This window comes from Schistocerca americana, chromosome 1 (assembly GCF_021461395.2).
Source record: "Schistocerca americana isolate TAMUIC-IGC-003095 chromosome 1, iqSchAmer2.1, whole genome shotgun sequence".
In the NCBI taxonomy this organism is placed as follows: domain Eukaryota; kingdom Metazoa; phylum Arthropoda; class Insecta; order Orthoptera; family Acrididae; genus Schistocerca; species Schistocerca americana.
The window spans coordinates 945893377-945915714 of record NC_060119.1 but is presented as its reverse complement, the minus strand read 5'-3'; the positions used below and the strand labels follow the sequence as shown (position 1 = coordinate 945915714).

General features: G+C 37.1%; 1 protein-coding gene across 1 annotated transcript; it reads right to left on the bottom strand.

The window, feature by feature from the left end:
- Nucleotides 1–4968: 4968 nt before the first annotated feature.
- On the bottom strand, nucleotides 4969–5484 carry LOC124595473. Its single transcript, XM_047134233.1, has one exon. The coding sequence runs from the start codon at nucleotides 5482–5484 to the stop codon at nucleotides 4969–4971; it is 516 nt and encodes a 171-aa protein (XP_046990189.1).
- Nucleotides 5485–22338: the final 16854 nt, after the last annotated feature.

Genomic DNA, 22338 nt, shown 5'->3' with positions numbered 1-22338 from the left:
GGTTTGAACTTTGTCCATTGATCCTCAACAATATCTGTACTTGAGATAAAACTTTTCTGTTGAGCCATCAAGTACTCTGAAATCTGCTGTGTGTCACTTTTGCTAAACAGAAAAATCTTCCTACCTTTTTTACTATTTCTATTTACAGTTGAAATCACTGATGCTGTAACCGCTTTATGGTCACTGATTCCCTGTTCTGCATTAACTGTTTCAAATAGTTCGGGTCTGTATGTCACCAGAGAGTCTAAAATGTTATCGCCACCAATCGGTTCTCTGTTAATTGCTCAAGGTAGTTTTCACATAATTCACTTAAAAAAAGTTTCTCTGGATCCCTTGTCCCTGCCACCTGTTATAATTGTTTGAGTCTCCCAGTCTATATCTGTTAAATTAATATCTTCACTCAAAACTATAACGTGGTCGGGAAATCTACTCGAAATATTTGCCAAGTTTTCCTTCAGATGTTCTGCCACAACAGCTTTTGAGCCAGGGGGCCCATAGAGACATCCAATTATCATGTTTGAGCCTGCTTTAACCGTGACCTTCACGCAAATTATTTCATATTTCGGATCTCCGTCATTTTCCTTCGATACTATTGCACTTTTTATCGCTATTAACACGCCTCCCTCCTCACTGCCCAGCCTGTCTCTGCAGTATACATTCCAATCTGGTTTTAGAATTTAATTACTATTTACATCTGGTTTCAGCCAACTTTCCGTCCATCGTACTATGTGGGCATTGTAACTGTTTATTAATGAGAGCAGTTCTGGGACCTTTCTATAGACGCTTCTGCAGTTTTCTATTACCACATTAATATTGTCATTCCCTGTTGCGTTTTGCCTACTGCTATCTTGTCGCATCTCAGAAGGCATCTTGTCAGGCCTAGGAAGAGAATTCTCTAACCTAAAAAACCCACATGTGCATTCCACACGTACTCCTCTACACTGTAGCCGCTTCCTGCGTGTAGTGCACGCCTGACCTATTCAGGGGGACCCTAGATTTCTCCACCCGATAGCGGTGGTCGAGAAATTTGCACCCCAGATCTCCGCAGAATCGTCTGAGCCTCTGGTTTAATCCTACCACTCGGCTCCAAACCAGAGGACCGTGATCGGTTCTGGGAACGATACTCCAAATAGTTAGCTCAGATTCCACCCTGCGAGTGAGGCTTTCCGCCTTCACCAACTCCGCCAACCGCCTGTATGAACTGATGATGACCTCTGAACCCAGACGGCAGGAGTCATTGGCGCTGACATGAACAACAACTTGTAGTCGTGTGCACCCAGTGCTCTCTATCGCCGCCAGCAGGGCTACATCTCAGATGAGACCACCCGGCAAGCTGGCAGAGTGAATACTGGCATTTTTCTACCAACCTTTCCGCTATTTCCCTAAGTGGCTCCATCACCCGCCAAACGTTGGAGCTCCCAATGACTAATAAACCCCTTCCCCCCGGGTGCATGCTCGGACCTTGCTGGAGGAGCGGCCACATGTCCACTCACAGGCAGAGCAGGCGATGCCACACGGCCAGCCTCCACATTGACTTTCCGCCTTGTGCGACGCAAACGCCGTTGAACCCGCCACTTTCCTTGGGGAGAGGATGGCCCAACCATGCCCGGTACCCATGAAGATGTCTCAACAGCAGGGACCGAGGGCGAAGCATGTAACACCTGGGTGTACCATGCGACGCACCAGTTTCCCCACTGCCGCTACACTCCGAGGCAGCAGCCTGGAGACGGCTGACGGCGACCATCAACACGTTCAGCTGTTCGTGAACAGTGGCCAGCTCCTCCTGCGTCCCCCTTACTGTACATCACAAAAAAGTACGAAATAAAGTAATGTGGATTACTGAACGAATGAAAAATCTAAAGTGCAAGAAAAAGACAGATACATTGGGAAGTAAAAGGTAACAAAAGTCCTGATTTTGTTGCCTATGTGAAGATCACAAAAATATTTTTAAAAATGTTGTAAAGGCAGCCAAAGAATTGGCAAATAATAGATTTATATTGGATAATGAAAACAAATCAAAGGCTTTGTGATCAGTGATCAAAGTTGAAACAGGTGCCACAGGTAGAGGCCATTATATTTCTGTAATTAAGATAGAGGATAAAACTATTGTATATCCTGTTCAAATTTATGAATTACTTAATGAATTCTTTATAAATGTAAATCTAATGTCAATATAGCAGAGTACCCACACAAGGTAAAGTTCTTCAACAGTGAGCAATTTGACAGTGAATATTTCAATACATTTACCAAAATTGCTGTAAAATATATAGAAAATGTAAGACCAGCATTAAAAAGTAAAACATCAGCAGGATGGGATGGGATACCAACAAAAGTGTTAAAAACAGTCACCAAAATAATTGTGCAGCCACTAACTGCAATAGTTAACCAGTCCCTTCGAGAAGATCATTTTCCTGACACACTGAAGTATGCAGTAGTTAAGCCACTATTCACAAGTTGCACAAAAGTACATATGGGAAACTATCACCCAGTCTCTCTTATTCCATCACTATCAAAAATATTTGAAAAGGTAGTAACCATGCAAATCCAAAATTTCACAGATGAATTTAAAATAAAAAAAATCGGTATCGATTTCAAAAAGGCAAAACCATAGTATCTGCCAGGATGCTGCTGAGACTAACCGAGTTCACCCGACTCTACCTGAGCTACCAGCACCAGGTGTCATGATGGACAACAGCCTTCATTGTGCTGACACACAGTACCGCCCACTTGGCAACACAGCTTTGCGTGGAACCCCAGCCAACCCCTATGCTACTGCTGGTTTCACTCTCGGTTCTGGCATGTGGCATGACGGTCACCATGTGTGTCCCCAAACACAGACAGTAGTCCACAGTAGGTCACCAAGTGTTTACATTTTGCGGCATGCAGTTGCAGCTGTTCTGGTAATAAAACTAAGTACTTACAAAATTACCTGTGCACTGTTATACAGTTATTAAATTTAATAGTTTTCAGCGGTGTTTCGTGAAGTTTATGGCGAGATAACGATTAAATAAAGTTTTGGAAAGTTCGCTTGCTGTGTTTTTTAGAATTTCCTGTGCGTTGAAGCCGTTTCTTATTGTTTCTAGTGAAATACTTCAGTAAAAGTTTCATTCACTATTTTATCTTCATTGATTTTTCCAGTGGGCCCTTGAATTTTTCGTTTTAGCTAGTAATTTTGTGAAGTTTTGTTGGTATTGATATTAGCTGTGGTGTAGCAGTACTAATACAAGTAGTTGCTTTCTTAGTAGATGGAGAATTTCGAGACCGTATTGTTGTTTCCATAAATAGTTCTACTGGTGTAACTGAATTTAGGTAACGTACTGTAGATGTATAGTTTTTTTCAGTAACTGTAAAATTTTACCATGAGTGAGAAGTGAAGGCTCTGTTGCAGGTTTTTGAGTAGTGGGTTACAGTGTGATTGTGATTGTGATTTTTATTGGTGTCATAAATTACCTTTTGTACAGATATGTACTTGTAACATAGGACAGGTCATTAGGCTTACAATCTAAACAATATAAAATATAAAGGTATATAAAATAGCTTACACAATAAATATACATAGGAGCTTTCACAGTATATATATAATATTAAATCGTACACAATGCCTTATGATGCAGTGTATTCATAATATTACATGGTACAAAATGACTTATGGTACATAGAAAATACTTTGCTGAGATATAATTAGCTTATATTATATATCAGTGGTTCCTAATTATAGTTAATGTCCTTAACATTGATTCCTGTTGCTAGGTCTTTTTCTGATGTCTGAGATTTGTCACTGGCAGGGTGAACTTTTGATCACAGTTTGCTAATGTAGTCAGCTACACTATAAAATTCTCCTTGTATCAGAAACTTTTAGAGTTGTGGGGAACGTTTTCTCGGATTTGAGGTCGTGCAATTCCCGTGGCATTGCTTGTATTAACTTGATACCAGAGTATTTGGTTCCTTTTTCCAAAATATTAAGTATATGTGAAATGCACCACAGTTGTTTTCTGTTCCTTGTGTTGTGTATATGAACAGTCTCATTAATCTCCAGTGTTGTGAGATCACGTAATGCACTCACAGTGGTCTTGAATATATACAATGATGGAAACGTTGGATGTTTAGTTCTTTGAAACAAATTTTACACAGTTCTTTTTGCTTCTTTTTCAATATAATGCGAATGGCTTGCTTATGTAATCTGAATATTCTCTTCATCCCTGTGATAGTTGAGTTCCCCCATACTGTCATTCCATATCACATGTATGCTTCAAAAAGTCCATGATAGACAGTGCACAAAAGGTCTTGATGAGTATGCTGAGCCAGTTGTTTCATTATAAATATCACTGAGCGAAGCTTGCTGGAAATAGCATTTATCTGCTGTTTCCAATTTAGCTCACTGTCTATTGAAATGTCCAAAAACGTAACTGAAGATACTTCTTCCAGTACTTTTTCATCTAAGAAAACATTCATATGTTCTTGCTTTTGTTTATTTTTGAAGACCATGTACATAGTTTTTTTCAGATTACTAATTAACTCGTTATCAGAGAGTCATTGTGCTGTACTACTGACTGATATGAATGTATTTTGCTCAAGTGCCTCCAAATTGTAGGAAACATTTAGCACAGTCATATCATCTGCATAAAGTATTTTGATTTCATTTGCACATGTTTGTATATTATTCACAATTAAATTGAAGAGAACAGATCCCATTACAGGTCCTTGAGGTACACCATACTTAATGCATCTAACTTCTGATCTATGTAAGCTATTAATGGCTACATATTGCCTCCTGTTACTTAAATATGATATCCAGTTTGCTGCGTGTCCACGAATACCAGTATTCTCTAGTTTCTTTACTAGGACTCTATGACCAACTGCGTCAAATGCCTTGGATAGATCAAGAAAAACTCCAGAGACTACCATCTTGTCCAAGGCCTGTATGATTGAGTCTGTTAATGATTCAGTTGCTGTTTCCGTTGATTTCCCTTACTGATATCCATGCCGTGCTGGAATTATTACTTTATGTTTTACCAAAAAAGCAGTTAGTCCGTTTAGCATGAGAATTTCTAATATTTTGGAGAAGCCTGATACTGAAAATACTGCCCTGTTGTTGTTAGGGTCGTCGTGCTTTCCCTTTCTGTATACAGGTACTACTTTAACTAATTTGAGTTTATCTGGGAATACTCGTTCCTGGAAAGAGCAGTTGGCAATATCCAGTAATGGCGTAATTATTTCTGCTGCCATGTGCTTGATTAGGTAGTTTGACACTTCATCATGTCCAGTTGGCTTTGTTGTTTTCAGCTTTTTCATAACATTTGTCAGTACCTTTTCAGACGCTGGTTTCAGGTACATAGATTGGCTTCGCTTATCTGTCATAGCAGTTTGCTCAGTTCCTTGACTATTATATTCATGCTTTAGTTTTTCTATTGCATCTGTATGGTTATTATGCAGAATGTTGGCAATTTTTGTTTTATCTGTGATGATTTTGTTATTTACTCTCATAGTTTCTATTTCATTTGTTCTCTGTGAGTATTTTTTCTTGTCCCTCTAAAAATTCATTATATTCCAAGCTGCTCTCATTTTATTTGTTGATTTTGAAATAGTCTCATTAATTGATTTTGCTTTTTATTGTCTTATGAACTGCCTGTATTTCTTCTGGCACTGCCTGTACGTTTCAATATTTTCTCTCTGTTTCATTTCTCATAAGGTAGGTCTCTGTTCTATTAATGCCTTCGTCATCCACTGTTTTTTTTTCAAGGTTTTTTCTTTTACTCTTGGTTTTTGGAAATGCTAAATTGAAGTAATGTGTTATGGTGTCTTGGAAAGCACTGTATTTTTCATCTGTTCCTTGGGCTTGAAGTGTGTCCATCCACTGTTTTTTTCTTAACATCACTTTGAAGATGTTGATATTTTGTTGGCTGATAAGCCTAACATCTCTACACTTTTGTCTCTCTTTGTGAGTTCAGATTTCCGTATACTTTACAAAACTGTCCAAAAGATCAGAAATTCCTGTTTCTAGAACCTTTGTTGTATATGCATTGCTATCTATATTAGTGATAATATTGTCAATACTTGACTCAGATTCCGAAGTCACTCTTGTTGGTTCCATAACAGTTGCCTTCATGTTGTATTGTAGTAGCAGCTACTCATTTTTTTTTGCTTTCTTTGTGTCCCATATCAATGTTAAAATCATCACATTTTACACAATCTTTCATTTTATGTTTCTCATAATAGAATGGACATTTTTTTGAGGAAAGGATTTATTTTGCCACTCGATCGGTACACACAGAATACTCTTAACTCACTGTAGACCATACCCAAAATTTCAAAATTTTTTTCTTTGCATTTTGGTAAGGTTTTGTATGTATCATTCATACTACTATCATAATTCTCTGTTATTTGGACAAATAGAGCTACTCCTCCACCTCTATATTCTGATCTGCAGAAATAGTTGACAAGAACATAATTTTTTATGGTAAGACTGCAAATTTCATTTTATTTTAAGCCATTTTCACTTATTCACAATATGTCTGGGCATATTTCATTTGCAAGTAGTTCTACTTCTAGTCTTATATTACTCATGTATTGCAGATTTTGATGCAGAATTTTTAGCATTATTTCTTTTTGCTTACTAATAAAATTCTCAGTCTCTATTTGACTGGCATGTTCATGTTTCTTGCCATTAATATTTAACTTCCAATTTTTTGCTTCACTTGGCTGTACCATAAAAAATCATCTCCCAAATGCTAAGACGTCATCTTTCTGCTTACTAAAGTTCTCGTGGGCACTGATTCACTAGGCTTTTTTTTATTCCTTTGTGCAGCAGTTTGCAACTGTTCTTCTTCTTTACTGCATTCGAATTTTGTACTTAGTTCCAGTAATATATGCTCTTCTTTGCGGTGGGTTTTGGGCTTTTATGTAGTGTCCTGTTTCTGTTGTGGATATGTTACAGTTCAGCTCAGTCTCATTAGGACTAGCTACTTTTTCTTGCTCTTCATCAATAGTTTGGCCTTTCAGATTAATCTGCAATGATATTGCTTTTTATAGTGCTGGATATTTTGGATTTTGAACTGGTTCTATCATATCTACTAAGGAGCTCTCAAAATTTACCACTTTTCGGTTTTCAATTACTGTCTTCGTTTCTACTTTGGATATGTTACAGTTCAGATTAATTTCAAGCAGTTTGATATTGTACCAAAAAGTGTATGTTATGTTACATCAAAACCAACTTTTACTATGTGAAGATTTAGTTTATAAGGGTCAAAGAGATTTCGGTTGGGAGCAATCAATCAGATACCAATCAAGTGCTTTCAGACAAAGTTTAACTGATAAAAAGAAAGATGATTGCAACAGAAGTATTTTATAATTGTCAATGATGTATTTTGACTTATTGTGCAAAACTTACAGATAATATAAATGCTTAGTGTCTGTTCTTTCAGACATGTCTGAAAGAAAAGATACCACATGCGATCTGCAGCTGTATTAAGTTGTATGTAAATTCATGAGTAATCCATTTCCTTTCCTTTTCTTCCTCTACACCTTCAATTTACTTATTTACGTTAAGCCTGCACTAAATTAAGTGATTAAAATAGTTAATATAAATTATATTTACACAAATGACACAACTGAGGGAGCAAGTGATTCCTGTATAAAGATAATGGCAATGGTGCTAGCAATGCCCAGAAAATATCTTCTGTTTTGGAGGACACTTTACTGTATGAATTCAATACTCCAACAATGTCCTTGGCATAAAAGGAAAGCAGTATAAATGTGGAGTGGAAATGTTGAGAGCAGCACACAAAACAAACACTGGCAAGATCTGAAGTGGCAGAGTCCAATATTCCCTCAATTCCCACTGGATGTAAGCAGAACAACTGAAATAAAACAAATTTATCTTCTATCTATTATTGCAAAAATATTTTATCTCTTTGTTCTGCAACTTTCTCATATGTCACATGTCAGAATCTGAAAAACACGTAAGCAATGGCCTCATCTAATAGAAAAGAGGAACTTATAACTGACAATGATTCAGATTTCACTGTTGACAAGGAGGCAACACATTACAAAACCGTAACTATGACAAAGTACTCTGGTGGAATAAGATCAGGGACCAGTCAGTTGATGAGAGTAGTGACCACATCCATAACAGTCAGAAATTATTTGAATAAGTCAAGAAGTCAAAGAGCTAATTTTGTTACTTCATTTACTACCTAAAAAATATGAAATGCTAGAACAGTTTCTAACTCTACAGTGACAATATTAGTGTGTTAAGATATAAAAAGCCATTGTATACTACCCAGCACTTCACTGAAACGCACTGATGGTAAGAACCTGTTTATTGATCTGAAAAAACCGCTAAAACAAATGTTGTTTAATACGCTACAAGCAGTGGCCAGTGTACAATAAGGCAAGCAGTAAGTTTTCAGTTAATGTGTTTTACTGATTTTTTGCTCTGGAGGAAATGTAACAATATGAGGAAAAGTGGTTGAGGATTCATTGTAATCCATGTGCTCTTCCCTGTTCCTAAATATCCCAGATCCTATAAAAAATCTTCTTGACCCATTTTGTTACTGGTTTTTTCATATTCGAAGAATAAATCATTCTTAAATAAAAATGTGTTCATGAAATCTGATATTGTGTTTGTGTGTCTTTCTTGACTGAAGCACAACAGTAGCACTTGTTTCCTGTTAAGCAGGTCTTGAATTATAGAAAAGATAGGTGACTACCTTGCAACTTACAGAAGGGTATGTGATGTGAATTCCCGTTCTCTCTCTTTCTGTCAAAAGTGATACCGCATTAAAAACATAATGATTGATGTTATATGTTGTTAATTCAATTACTGTAGATCGTGTCATTTCATCAAACCACTTGAATTCATTCAAAAATTGCAATATCGTAAGGGAGTTATTTCTTGTACGGCCAAGATTTGTAATATAACCGCCTCCACTGTATGATGAGAGGTAATCTGGAAAAAAAATCAGATTCTAAGAAGAAACAGGTATATGAAAGAATTTGAATTTTCATGATCATGTACATTGTTCTCTCTTCTTACCTAAAAGCGTATGGTTGCGTGCTTGTGAAGTCGACTTGTAAACCCATGGTAACATTGAGCGAAGGCTAATAATTTCACTTGCGCTGAACTCCTTCCATCCGATGCTGTAATTCTGCTTGTCCACTACAAATAATGGTAAATTTACTGATTACCAGATTTCTTCTCCCAAAAGTTGTTTACAAATACGAGGTCTGTTCAAAAATTTCGGAACATTCGTAATTTTGCGCCCATGGTGTCTTGGAGTGAAATGCAGTTGGCATCCCTGCTCACATTTGTGTTTAATGTTAACTGCCGGGAGTTTTATTATTGTATGTCCGTTAGTTACTGTTTAGTGCTGTATTGAGTAGAACATTCTGTCGCACAGTTGGCAAATGTCGAGACAGCAGAGTTAGAAGAGCAATGCATCTGCATTAAATTTTGTGCGAAACTCAAGAAAACCTTTACAGAGACACAACAAATGATGCAGAAAGCTTACAGTGTGACGAGTGCTTAAGCCTTAATTGGTGTTATGGATGGTTAACATGGTTTAACAATGGCTGGATGGAAGTTAAAGAAGACACTCGTTCAGGACACCCTTCGACATCTACCAGAGATGTTCATGTCAGGAATGTCAATGGAATTTTGTGTGCCTATTGAAGATGACTCTCCCAGAGATTGCGAAAGTATGTAACATTTCAGTTTGATCATGTGATGAAATCCTGATACTGCATCTCGAAATGCATCATGTTACCCATATTGCATAAGTCAAGGCCAGTAAGACCTTTGCCTCACAATCTGTGAAGAACTTTTGGATCACGCAAATGAAAATGAGATGTTCATTCAGATAATCAAACTGAAGATGAAACTTGGGTCTATGGTTATGATATTGAGACCAAGTTCGATCTTCACAGTGGGTTGGGTAAGTTCCTCCAAGACCAAAAAAGCTTGTCAGGTCAGGTGAATTGTGAAAGCCATGCTGATAGTTTTCTTTGAGTTTGAAAGATTAGTTCTGCATGAATTCGTGCCACAGGGGCATACTGTTAGTCGATGGTACCATTGGGATGTGTTGCAACACCCGTGAGAAAATGTGAGATGGATATGGGCGGAAATTCATGGTTCTTTCATCACGATAATGCACCTGCACATTCATCCCTGTTGGTGCATGACAATTGGACAGAATATGAAATCACTTTGGTGCCTCATCGTTCATACTCTCCAGACCTGGCCCCTGCAGACATTTTTTATTTCCAAAGATGAAAACCCCATTGAAAGAATGAAGATTTGCAACGATGGACGAGATAAAAGAAAATTATCAGCTGGTGCTTCGTGAGATCCAACAAGAAGTGTACCAAAACTGGTTCCAGAATTGGAAATGGCGTTGGAAGCAGTTTATCAATTGTGGAGGAGGGTATTTTGAAGGAGGCCATGCACAATAAGTAAAAGGTAAGAAGAGAAAAATTTTGTGGTCAAAGTTACGGAATTTTTTGAACAGATCTTGCATTTCATGTTGGTATGAATAAATGTAACTTGTGAAACATTTCCAGAGAAACGCTGTACCATATGTAATGCAGTACAGCAATGACAGGGCTGCACAATAGCTGTAGCTGTTATATTAGACAAACATTCTAGATTAGAGGGTTTGCTTGGTCAAAATATTTTGGTGTAGAAGATTATTTGTGTGTGCATGTTTTTTTTTTTACTATCAAAATTAGTTTTCTTCTGACCTAATGTTCCAAGAACCATGGAATAAAATCCAAAATTTGAGTTCTGAATCTGTGGTGCTAATGAGCACCTGAACTACCCTACTACAGCTCTGTAGTAAATTATTATTTTTTTATTGGTAATCCTACTAGACTCAGTATTGGGGTAAAACGAATCAGCTAGCTCACGTTTCCAGCTGTTTAAACTCAATCAACAGCCCTTGGGATGTATAGGATCCCCTAAATTCATGATGTTATAGTTTTTCGGTAATTAGTTGCATTTTTGAATATAATGTTCAGCCAAATTGAAGAGAAGTAGAGTATTCCTTGTTACAGTTAACTTAAAATTTCTGAGTGTGGTAAATTTAGGGAAGACAGATTGGAATATTGTCAGTCCAAGCAGTTGAACGTGGTCGACTGTAGACCAGTCGAGGTTCAGGAAGTGCTGCTTAGTATGGTACAGTTACATTTTGTGATACCTAATGAACTGATCACCAAATATGTCGACTGTGTTGTGACAAGGCAGTGGCGTTTTAGTGCTGTCCTGACAGAATCTGTTAATTCTTGAATTGAAGTTCGAAATTTAGTGGAAAACATAATTTATTTTGATTTTTCTGTATTCACTAAGTTTTTCAAAATGATGATTAAGGAGGTTGCATCTGTATCTAGTTTCCAGACATGAGGAAGTGTTTAGGCAGTAGATAAAGATACGGGACCTGTAACGAAAAATGTAGAGTAAGGTTCATCCATTAAACTGGAACCAAGTATCAAAAGGGAAGTAGATGGGAAGTATGGAATAGGAAGTATGTTGGCACTGTGGTTAGTGGAAGAGAACAGAGCGAAAGAAGGGCAGGAGGAAATGAAAGAAAAAATTGCATGAGGGTAGAAAGAACTGAAGGAACAATTGAGTGTGCAGATAGAAACTATTAGCAGAAAGGCGGATTATTCAAAAACGAGGCCAGGCAAACCAACACATCAGACATTTATAGGAATTAAAAGTAAAATGTTTACAAAACAAGATGATTCAAAAATGGATTCGAAATAAACAGGTAGAATGCTTGGATAAAAAGACTGAAACCCTAACTGTTGAGGCTGAACAAGAGAAAGCTGAAGTAGAGAGTGAATGTGACCGGATTTTCTAGGGATGTAGAAGGAAGAATGAGGCAGAAGTGGAAGAGATAAAAAAAACATTTCTGAAATCTAGAATAAGGTTGATGATTCAGAATACGGCATTGGGGACAAAAACAAATTGCGAGAATCTTAAGTAATGCAGGTACAGAGTGGCAATAACACTGACAACATAGCTGTTGATCTCATTGTAGAATTAAATTTAATTTTTGTTGTAAATACTGTTAGGAGTCAAGTTATGGTTGATAGCTCAGAAAAGAATAAGCTGAGAATAGGATGTGTGAGCTTCAAAAGGAAAAGGTTGAAATGGTGGGCATATGCTCCAAAGAGGTACAAATATTTTAAGGAACTTTCCACATAATTCCTGGATGTGTATTGGTCAGCTGATAGGCAGACTGATGTAATGAAAGTTTGTCAGATGTTTCCAGATTATGATGGTTATCAAGAAATCGTTAACCCTCGAGCAGGCGCGCCTGTGTATAAAGTGCGCCAACCAAAAATAAAATGATTTTGCGCTGTTCCATTGTTGATTCAAAACTGCAAATCCATATCTATTCCTTCATTATTTGCTTCAGGTATCACAGCAATAAATTGTGTTGTCATATGTCCAAGTGAGCAGCATTAACAAAAAATACAAAGTGAGGGTGTACCGTTACCGCCCTGGTCTGGACACCATCGGAAGTATACTTATGGTGTACTCAACGATTGTAATGAAAAGAGTGTAAGAACATCTTACTGCCTAACTTTACTGATATTTATGCCCGGCAAGAGAACGAATAAAGCACTTATTTGATGGAGCAGACACAAGAAACAATCATGATAATATGGGGGAACGGAATCTATACTTTCAGAAAATAATTTTCTGAGCTCTGATTATTTAACAGCATACGACTGACTGCCTTATTAGTATAGGATTGTGTGAGGCAGATTAAAATTTGTTAAAACTGATGTGTATGTGGAGCATTCATACTGACAAAAATGTAAGCATAGTCTCCGGAATTGTATTTCGTGTTATCACAATAAAATATGGCGCAGGATATCTTTACTGTAGGGAAATTTTATTAAAATAAACCTTTTAATGAAAGAAAGTATTTCCGTTTTTTAAACATAATAATATTCATCTTGCCAAGAAGTGGCCAATGTCTGAACTTAATTGAAAGTTCTTAGTTTTTACCTTAATACGACATAAATTAATATATTCACCTTCTTTTTCTTAATAATTATGGTGCAAGTCCTTCAAAGCTTCCGTTGATGATGGAACACAATGAAATTATAATGAAATTATTCCTATGCAAGATGTCTCGACAGAATGGTCGATTGTTCAGCTGTTCCTGTTAATTATCCAGTGTACTGGAAAACTCACAAATAATATGTTTACTTCTGCATGAAGGTCACTATTCATATGAAATAAAAATGCACAATCAGAATAAATTACCATATATTATTTAAAATTTACAACTAACAATGTGAAATGGTCGCCGTAGCGTGCATTATCTTCGAGACTAGAACAGAGAGTGAGTAATAACGCTGGTCTTTTTTAGTTCCTGTCACCAGCGAATAAAAAACAATTAATTACCTCAAAGATCCTATACAGTTATCTTATAAAGTCTGTTTGTGCCGTTATTATTTCATTTCATTATAAATTACCGTTATGACAGCTAACTGCATGTGCATTTTCAGAGCTTTTTACAATTTTCGTTTCTCTGTATTTTGTGTCTGACTTGTCATTGCACAATTTAATATTTTGTGCCGTTTATTGGTACAAGGGCCCCCTAGTATGAATGGGCCAAAAACTCTTGTGGTTTGCGAACAGTCATACACCTTTATATTAACAAATGTCCTCACATGTATGTTTTTTAGACACTGCACGTCATTTTACGTCTCTTTTGTTTTTTACACATATGCGTATATATAGAGTATATATCACTTTACAATGGTTGATAATTTGCATTCATTTCGTTACAAAGAACATTTTCCCTTTTTACGAGGTTTCATCTATTTCGACTGTGGGTATTGCTCTACCTTTCGCCCTTACACTACACGAAGGGTGGGAACAGCTTGGTATGACTGAACAATCCCTGTAAAAATTCGCATTACTCCCCTGTTTATGTTATGAGCGACGAGAAAAAAACCGGCTTAAAAACTCCCACTCGGAATCTTTAAACTGTTCACACTCCCGTTACTATCAAGTACTCATTGTAAATGATGATATCATTTGATTACCTTGATCTGTAGATGATTATTTTCTTACAGTAAACAGTTTTATACAATATTTACAAGTTACATATTTAAATCATTTTATCGGGCATACAATATGAAAATATGCAATTGATGGTTAATTTTACCAAGTTCGTTCACTTTTCTTGTGCATCAACTTTCAATGAACTTCTCTTTACAAATGTAACATAGTTTTTAGGAGATACATACAGCACAAAAACCTATTCATTCATGTCTCTCGCAGCCAATATTGCAGAATATATCAATAATTTAGAGTTACAGAACTGAATATAGTTTTTATAAGAAACTATGACGGTTCTCTCGTCGGTTGACTTCGTTGTTTGGTGCCGCTGGAATGCCGGGCAAACGATCGGGAACTTGCCTCCTGCCGCTGGTCGAAGAACGCCGGACAGCTGCACATCGTTGTTGTAGTAGCGTGTCCCTCCCACCGCGTGCTCATCGGCTGTTGGGCGGCAGGCCGGCTCTGTCATCGCGCCACCTCGAAGCGAAACATAAAACAAGTCCACCGCGCATCAGTTTTCTTATAATGAAGATATATGCACATATAAGCTAAGAAGATGTTTTGGTTAGTTCACAGTAACTCTTCAGCCACACGTGTCACTGTCTTGTTGTTTCTGCATGTACTTTGTTTTGAATGTCACTAGTCCAGAACTTTACAGCATTTAAGGTTAGGCTTCTACTATCTTACTGGTTAATAACTTGTCAACACCTCCCGTCACACAAACACACACACTGAATTTGCACTTCCTAGAGCGTTCATACAGTCGTCGTGTTCCGTTAGGATTTTCTGTTGTATGTTGGTCCACCTCTCACTTCAAGCGTTCAGATATCTCGAGTTTTCACGTTACTCACTGCCTCGTGTGGAATCCGCGGTTTGACAGTACATCTAACACTTTTATGCATGTGATATTTCAACAGTTTTGTACACTGCATGTAACTGTTTTGTACGTGAAACTTCACATTAATACTTAGACATTTCCTCACACTACGGACTTTGGCCATAAATTTACATACTATTTACAGATTCACAGTCCTTACTGTTGTATAGGTACATAAAGGAAAAGCCCCAACACGCTACGATAAAAGTTATTACCAACATACACTAGCGCGGCCACTGTAAGCGTCGGCAAAGACACATTTTGCTACTCTGGAGGGCGAAAGACAAATGATGGATACTTTTTCAGTTTTTTTCACAGTTATTTAGTTCTCGTGGCGAGAAGACGTATTTCTAGTGATGCAATGTATTGTCTGAACAATAATCCTATGAAAGTATGAAGTGTGGGAGTTCATTTAGTGCAAAACCATGAAAGCTTTCTTTTCTTCCGCGCATTATCCCAATGTCATGTCACTGTAGCTGCCTGCGTCAGAGAAGGAAGTCCAATTAAAAATCTGTATTGTATCCACGGTATAGAATGAGAAATGGCGGAAGAAGACGAGTATAATAAATGTCAGCAGCATAGAGAATATAGGAATCGATGTAAGTTAAAAGTGAAAGACATTGCATTCGCTTAAAAATCTATAAGAAATCAAAATGGTAAAGAGTGAAAAAATCAGTTTGTTTAATTAATTCTATTACATTTGTTTTAATATTAATTTGCTCAACTGGCGACCTGGTGACATGACATTGAGAAAGCCATTAAACCAGTTGTGTAAATTATTCAACATTATTTATGACATCGTATGAACATTATTTGCATGTACTAATTATTTTCAAATTTTCGTGTGCAACATAACGACTGGGAGCAAAATAACCAGAACCAAAAATTTTTGTGGATGAAGTAACCAATTCAGAGGGGAATCAAAAGTGAAACGGGAATTTTCGGAAAATTTTGGAAATATGCTGTTTGTTTCAACGCAGCAAAGGCAGGACCGCCATGCAACCACTTGCTTAGCTATGTTTAAGTAGCGTCTCCTGCGTAGTAATTAGACATCCATTTCCATAATTTTCCTTTCTGAATGTATTGTAATGAATCTTTCAGTAATTTTACGTAATGATTAGCGAGAGAAAAGTTTGAAGTTTTTGTCTCACAACATTTCGTGTGTCATAAAAGTAGCCAATTAACGCTTGACGACACGTAAATCGTATGTTTAAATTTCTACAAATAATATATTTCAATTTTCTATTTTTCAAAATTTTGGTTTTAATATTCAATCAAAATGGCACAATAATCAGTTTCCATTATTGTTGACAATGGCAAAAACGCAATGAGCCAAGATGGTGTACAACTGCAAGACAGAACATCTGAAGTACTTGCGCCATGTCTTCCACACTCCCAAGTATTAAGTAGTTCAGCGATGAACATAACCGAAGTAACAAGTGCTAGTGAGCTTTGACAGAGTTCTAACTTTGATAATACGTTGATGACAATAGATGAAACTACATCACGTATCTCCACGAGCAACATTCTTCTCGCCCAGGAAAACATGGAAAGCGAAGATAACATGATTTTTGATTACACTTTACCGTCACCTATCGGACGAAATCCAAATATCAATTTAAAAAGTACAATTGTTAACAACCAAAGTACATTGCACAGAAACCAAAATGACGCACTTGCCGCTATACTTCAAAAACACTATAGTATGAACACCAGTTTGCGTGCAGACATAAAAAATATAAACATCAATTTGCCAACGGACATAAATACAAAGCTTGACAGTTTGTCGCAAAACCTTACCATAGTCACATAGTCACATAGAACAAGAGCAAAAACACGTTTTAAAAGATTTTCAGGATACAGTAACTCAACAGATCAGTGATTTGACTAAGAATTTTCACGAAGAAAAGAATGTAAAATTTAGAGACATGGGAAACAGCTAAAGCAAGATGTACTTTTTGAAGTAAACAATGACATTACGGAAATAAAGCAGAAATTAGACACTCTTAACCAGCAGAATGATGCAGTAGAGCAGCAAATAATGGCGATTAAAGACACAGACACAAACCTAGAAGCTATACAAACACAATTAACTTCCACAGTAAAGAACATCTCTACCGTAGTGAACAAACAGCATAATGATTACGAAAATATACCAATAGCTATTGATAAACTCACTTTAAAAGTAGCATCACTTGAAATCGAATCAGTCTGAGCCAAAGAGGAAAGAGATAAAATTAGTGAAAATTTATCTGATGCCATTTCACTAGCTGAAGCAGGTACTTTGGACAAAACAGTACTGCAGCTGAATAGATAGTGAAGGAATGTTGATTGATCAATGATTTAGTTCGAAAAGTTATCCAGCAAAAGGAAAATGATGTTATTGACAAAGTGAACACCAATTTGCAAGCTACGGAGCACTGGACATGCAACTACTTAGGTGAAAGTTTTACAGGGACACAAGTGGTACACATAAGCAAAGAGCCAGCCACAGCAAACCAAAGTGATGTATGCACACAGATCATTATCAATCCTACAAACAATGCTAGTATTAATGACAGACTGCAGAGTGTAAGTTTACAGGGCGTAACACCGGAACCAGTACTTATGAGAAATGTAAATAATTGTGACAGGTATGTAATCACAACACACAAAATGCAAACAGCTTGTCCACTATATTTACTGAGGAAGATCTATTAAGACACTGTCAACTCCCAACATTTACAAGTGAAGGTAAGAAGATGAATCCTGTTGTATTTATTAGTGATTTTCGACATGTGTTTTCTAGAAATTGGATCGAAGCACAAAAGATCAGGTGTGATGTTGAGTACACGCAAGGCGATGTACTTTTGTGGGCGACCGAGGTAGCTGAGTGTTGTGCCATATTTACAATTTGAACGGGCATTTATTGACGAAAACTGGTCAGAAGCCATACAGGAGAGACTTAGGCGAGACGTTTTTAATGCCGCCCCATTTAATAGCAAATAGGGTAGCTTGTGAGGGTATTTTGAGAAGTATCTGAATAAAACACGTTATTGGACGAATCCTATTTCTCATGTTGATGTTTTAAAAATTTTAAAAAGTCGTTTGCCGTCACACGTTCCTGAAAAACTAATTACTATAATTACTACACCAGAGCACGTCACAGAATATTTTCTATCAATTTTAGATTCATTCGACTTCATATATGAGGAGAAAGTAATAACAAATAGGGCGTCAGACAGCCAAACATCACAACATCGTAATAGGAAAGGTCAATACAAAAAGCCAGAAGTGAACATACAGCAAGGCTGGGATGCGCAACTCCAAGGATGCATTAACCATGGTAGTGGATACGGGAATGGAAATGGCAGGAACAAGAGATTTAAACAAAACTTCCCGCATAAGACGAACGATTACCATCCACACGCTAATTTCAATCCCTCCTCTCAAAACTATGCACCGCCTGTAAATAAAATACCAAAGGCCGGCGCGAGGCAACAACAATACCATGCCGCGCGCCATATCGCAGCCAACTTTTGCCCAGTAAAATCACAATATGGTAACATTCCACAACAGCCAAATGAACACATGAGAAAGCACGTCGCGAACTGGAAATGATACACACTGAGGAAATAATCACACAGTACACCTGACAGAAAATGTCACATGTACTGAAGTAGATCAGACTACACCACAGGAAAACCCGAATCGGTGGTAGTTGAGCCCCATACTATAGACCTTTTAAGCGATGGGGGCAAATCAGATTATCAAACATGTTTCGTACGATTCTATGAGCAAGGAGACATAAAAGAAGATCTTTACCGACATGAACTAGAATCGGCGAAAAATACACTAGAAGAACAAGTGCAAGCAGTAATCAGAGTGAAAATTTTTGGTATAGATACACAGTTAATACTTGATACAGGGTCCATGACTAATAGAATGCCTGAATCATTTTTCACTGAATTAAAAAGACGGAATAAATTTCCTGTTCTGCCAGTACAAAATTGCGAAGTATAAACTGCTACCGGCAGCAAAACCAAGTTGGTAAAACACCAAGCTCTTATCACCATGCACACTGAACAATTTTCGTGCAGTGTAATTTTTTAATAATAGACAAACTTATAGTCAACTGCTTGATAGGTAGGGACACATTTAGAGCCCACAAATCTCGAACAGGCATAGGTAGTGGTAAGTGCCATTTCTTTGTGAAAGACCAAAGATTTTCTATCAGGCCGATTAGCACACTGGAGAGGCGTGACACAGTTAACCCAGAACCCCATGTCACTGTACAGTATTCATATCCCGCCGTGTATTTGTTGAACATATGTGATAACGAACACGAGACTGACACTGAAGTTAACCAGGAATTAGTAGAACAAAAATTGAATGAATCAAATATTCTAGATGCTACACAACGACAAGACCTTTCTGACTTACTTTTTAAATATGCAAATGTTTTTTAATAAGAATTCAGGATTGATCAAAGATTATGAACATAAACTTAATATCTATCCTCACGAAACGTTTTGTGTTATGTCTTACCCCATACCATGGACAAAGTGTGAAGAAGTTAAGCAGGATATCAATAGAATGTGTGAATGGGGAATCATACAGCCATCATTTTCACCATATTACAGTCCAATATTACCATTTAGCAAATCTGATGAATCAGCACGACTAGTTTTAAACGCTAGAGGCGTAAGCAAAATCCTAGTACCAGTAAGAACAATACCAGATAATTAGATGAACAATTGCTAAAAGTTCATAACATCAAATATTTCAGCACCCTTGATCTGAAAAGAATCCGACAGACAAATAAAATTACTTGAGGAAAGTAGAAAACACACAGCATTTGTCTGCAATGGCAGGAGTTATGAATTTCAAGTTCTACTCCTTGGCTTAAACATTAGCACAGGCGTATTTATATCAGCTTTGGACAGGGTCTTAGGACCATAATTGCTCAGTAAAGTTACCATTTATGTTGACGATATGTTAATAGCCACATCAGCTTGGGCAGAACACATCAGTATAATGGGAAAAGTATTTCAGAGATTTACAGAGTACAAAGTGACAGCATATCTTAAAAAATCTAGCTTTGGCAAAGAACAGGTAAAATTTTAGGACAATCGCATCAGAACAGGGTATATTACCAGACCCAAAGAAACTAGATGCCATACGTAACTGCCCACCCCCAAGGAACCAAAAACAATGGAAACCATATCTGAAACTACCCTCCTTTTTTCGAAAAATTTATACCACAACAGCTTATGAATAGCGATGCCCTACTTAACCAGTTGAGAAAGAATAAACCTTGGATATGGGTTGAGAGATGCCGGGAGGACTTTACCAAAATAAAAAACGCATTAATATCAGCAAACATTTGGAGTCATCCTGACATGTCTAAGGACTTTTGTTTAAGCACAGACGCCTCATCTCAAGGGCTGGGGGCATGTTTGTTCCAAATATAAGAAGAAGAAGGAAAAAGAGTGTCCAAAGTCATCAACTTTGCCAGTAGAACTTTATCAGAGGCAGAAAGATCATATTCAGTATCAGAACTGGAAAGTTTAGCAGTAATTTGGGCGCTTAAGAAATTCGAATATTTTCTTTGGGGTAAAAACACTACGGTGTATTGTGATTACCCATCATTATCGTTTCTCTTAACATGTAAACTGTTACACTGAAGACTAGGAAGGTGGTGTTTGTACCAGCAGTAATTCAATTTTGAAATAATACACATAAAAGGCAGCCAGAATATTATCACAGATGCACTATCCAGATTACTGCAGGGACTAGATGAGTTCAGTGAATTGTCTGAACACGATTCAGAAATCTGAACATTATTGATGCAAAGTAATACACAAAAATCAGACTACAAAAAATTTTGGAAACAGATGGGTATGATACAACACCACGACAATAGGTGGAAAAAGATAATACAAAATCTCAACCAGAATACAAACCATAAGGTAAGTAAATGGTATCAGTTATACATACGCGTTTTCTTTCACCAGAAGCACGAAAGTTCTAATTGTTGGTGTGTATGCCTTCCAGAGGAATATATCGGCGAATTTATCAAACACACACGTGAAGTATGGGGACACTATGAAGTAACTAAATGTACAGACAGGATTTCCAAACTTTTTTGCTCTCCTAATTTACAACGACGTGTTTCACAAATATTAAAAATGTGTGCTATTTCTCAAAGAAAAAAACCATCTAATATGTCAAAGTTTACAGAACTATGCCCCACACTAACCAAAGCTCCACTGGAAATGGTTTCTCTGGATATGGCAGGGCCATATCCCAGAGCAAAAGGAGGTGTCAAATACATAATAGCTCTTTATGATATTTTCACAAAATACATCAAACTTTATGTTATCAAAACCACTACAGCCAGCAGCATCATAAGGAGAACTGAAGAGGATTATTTACGAAGAGTAGGGAAACCCAAAGTAATATTAACAGACATTGTAGCCTATTTCGTAGAAAGAAAATGGAAACAATTCATGAATACACAGTGCATTAAACACATCTTGGTAAGCTTTTTCCATCCAGAAGCAAGTCCCATGGAGAGTATGTTTAATCTCCCCCACTCTTCCACAGGTTTTTCTCCTAATTATGTTTCACACAAAGCAAACTGACGAATGGGAATCACCCATACCAAAATTACTTACTAAAGAGTTAACTTTACAGGATAAAATCAAACAAGCAAAATAACACTAGAGAATAGAGCAGAATACAGAAAGAGAATATACAACAGAAAGTTAAAACGAGTTACACATTTTTACAAAGGGCAACTAGTCCTCTTGAGAACACATCCCAAATCGACAAAGGTCGGTAAGCGAAATAAAAAGTGGGAATTGCTTTACTGAGGACCCTATATTACTGCATAATACCTTATCCTGGAACTTGTAGGTTGGTATATGAAAGAATGGGGAGAGACAAAGGTCTCCTCCCTCACAAAGATTTAAAAGCTTTTCATGAGTAGTGACCCAATATTACAGCAGTTCTCTTATCGGAAAATATAGTTATAAGTAGTGTCATAGTTTCATAAGTAAAAAATTTTATTATGTGCATTTGTGAATTAAATATGTATAGACTTAAGTAATTTACTTATTTTGTAAGCAAAGACAAGCATTTGAAAAGAAGGAAGCGTAAAAACACAGCTTCACGCGAAGCGAAATTCAAACTGGAGCAGCGTACAACTCAGCTGTGTACGCTCAACAATGCATGCTTACATCAGTACTAGGGAAGAGACATTGACCTTGCACAAGCGCAACAGGCTAACGCGAGGCGCAACCAAATAGAAAGGAGAATCTACACAAGTATCAAACTCAATTGCAAAATAAATAATAGCACATAACAACTATATTTGCTATTAGGGAACGAAAGAGTA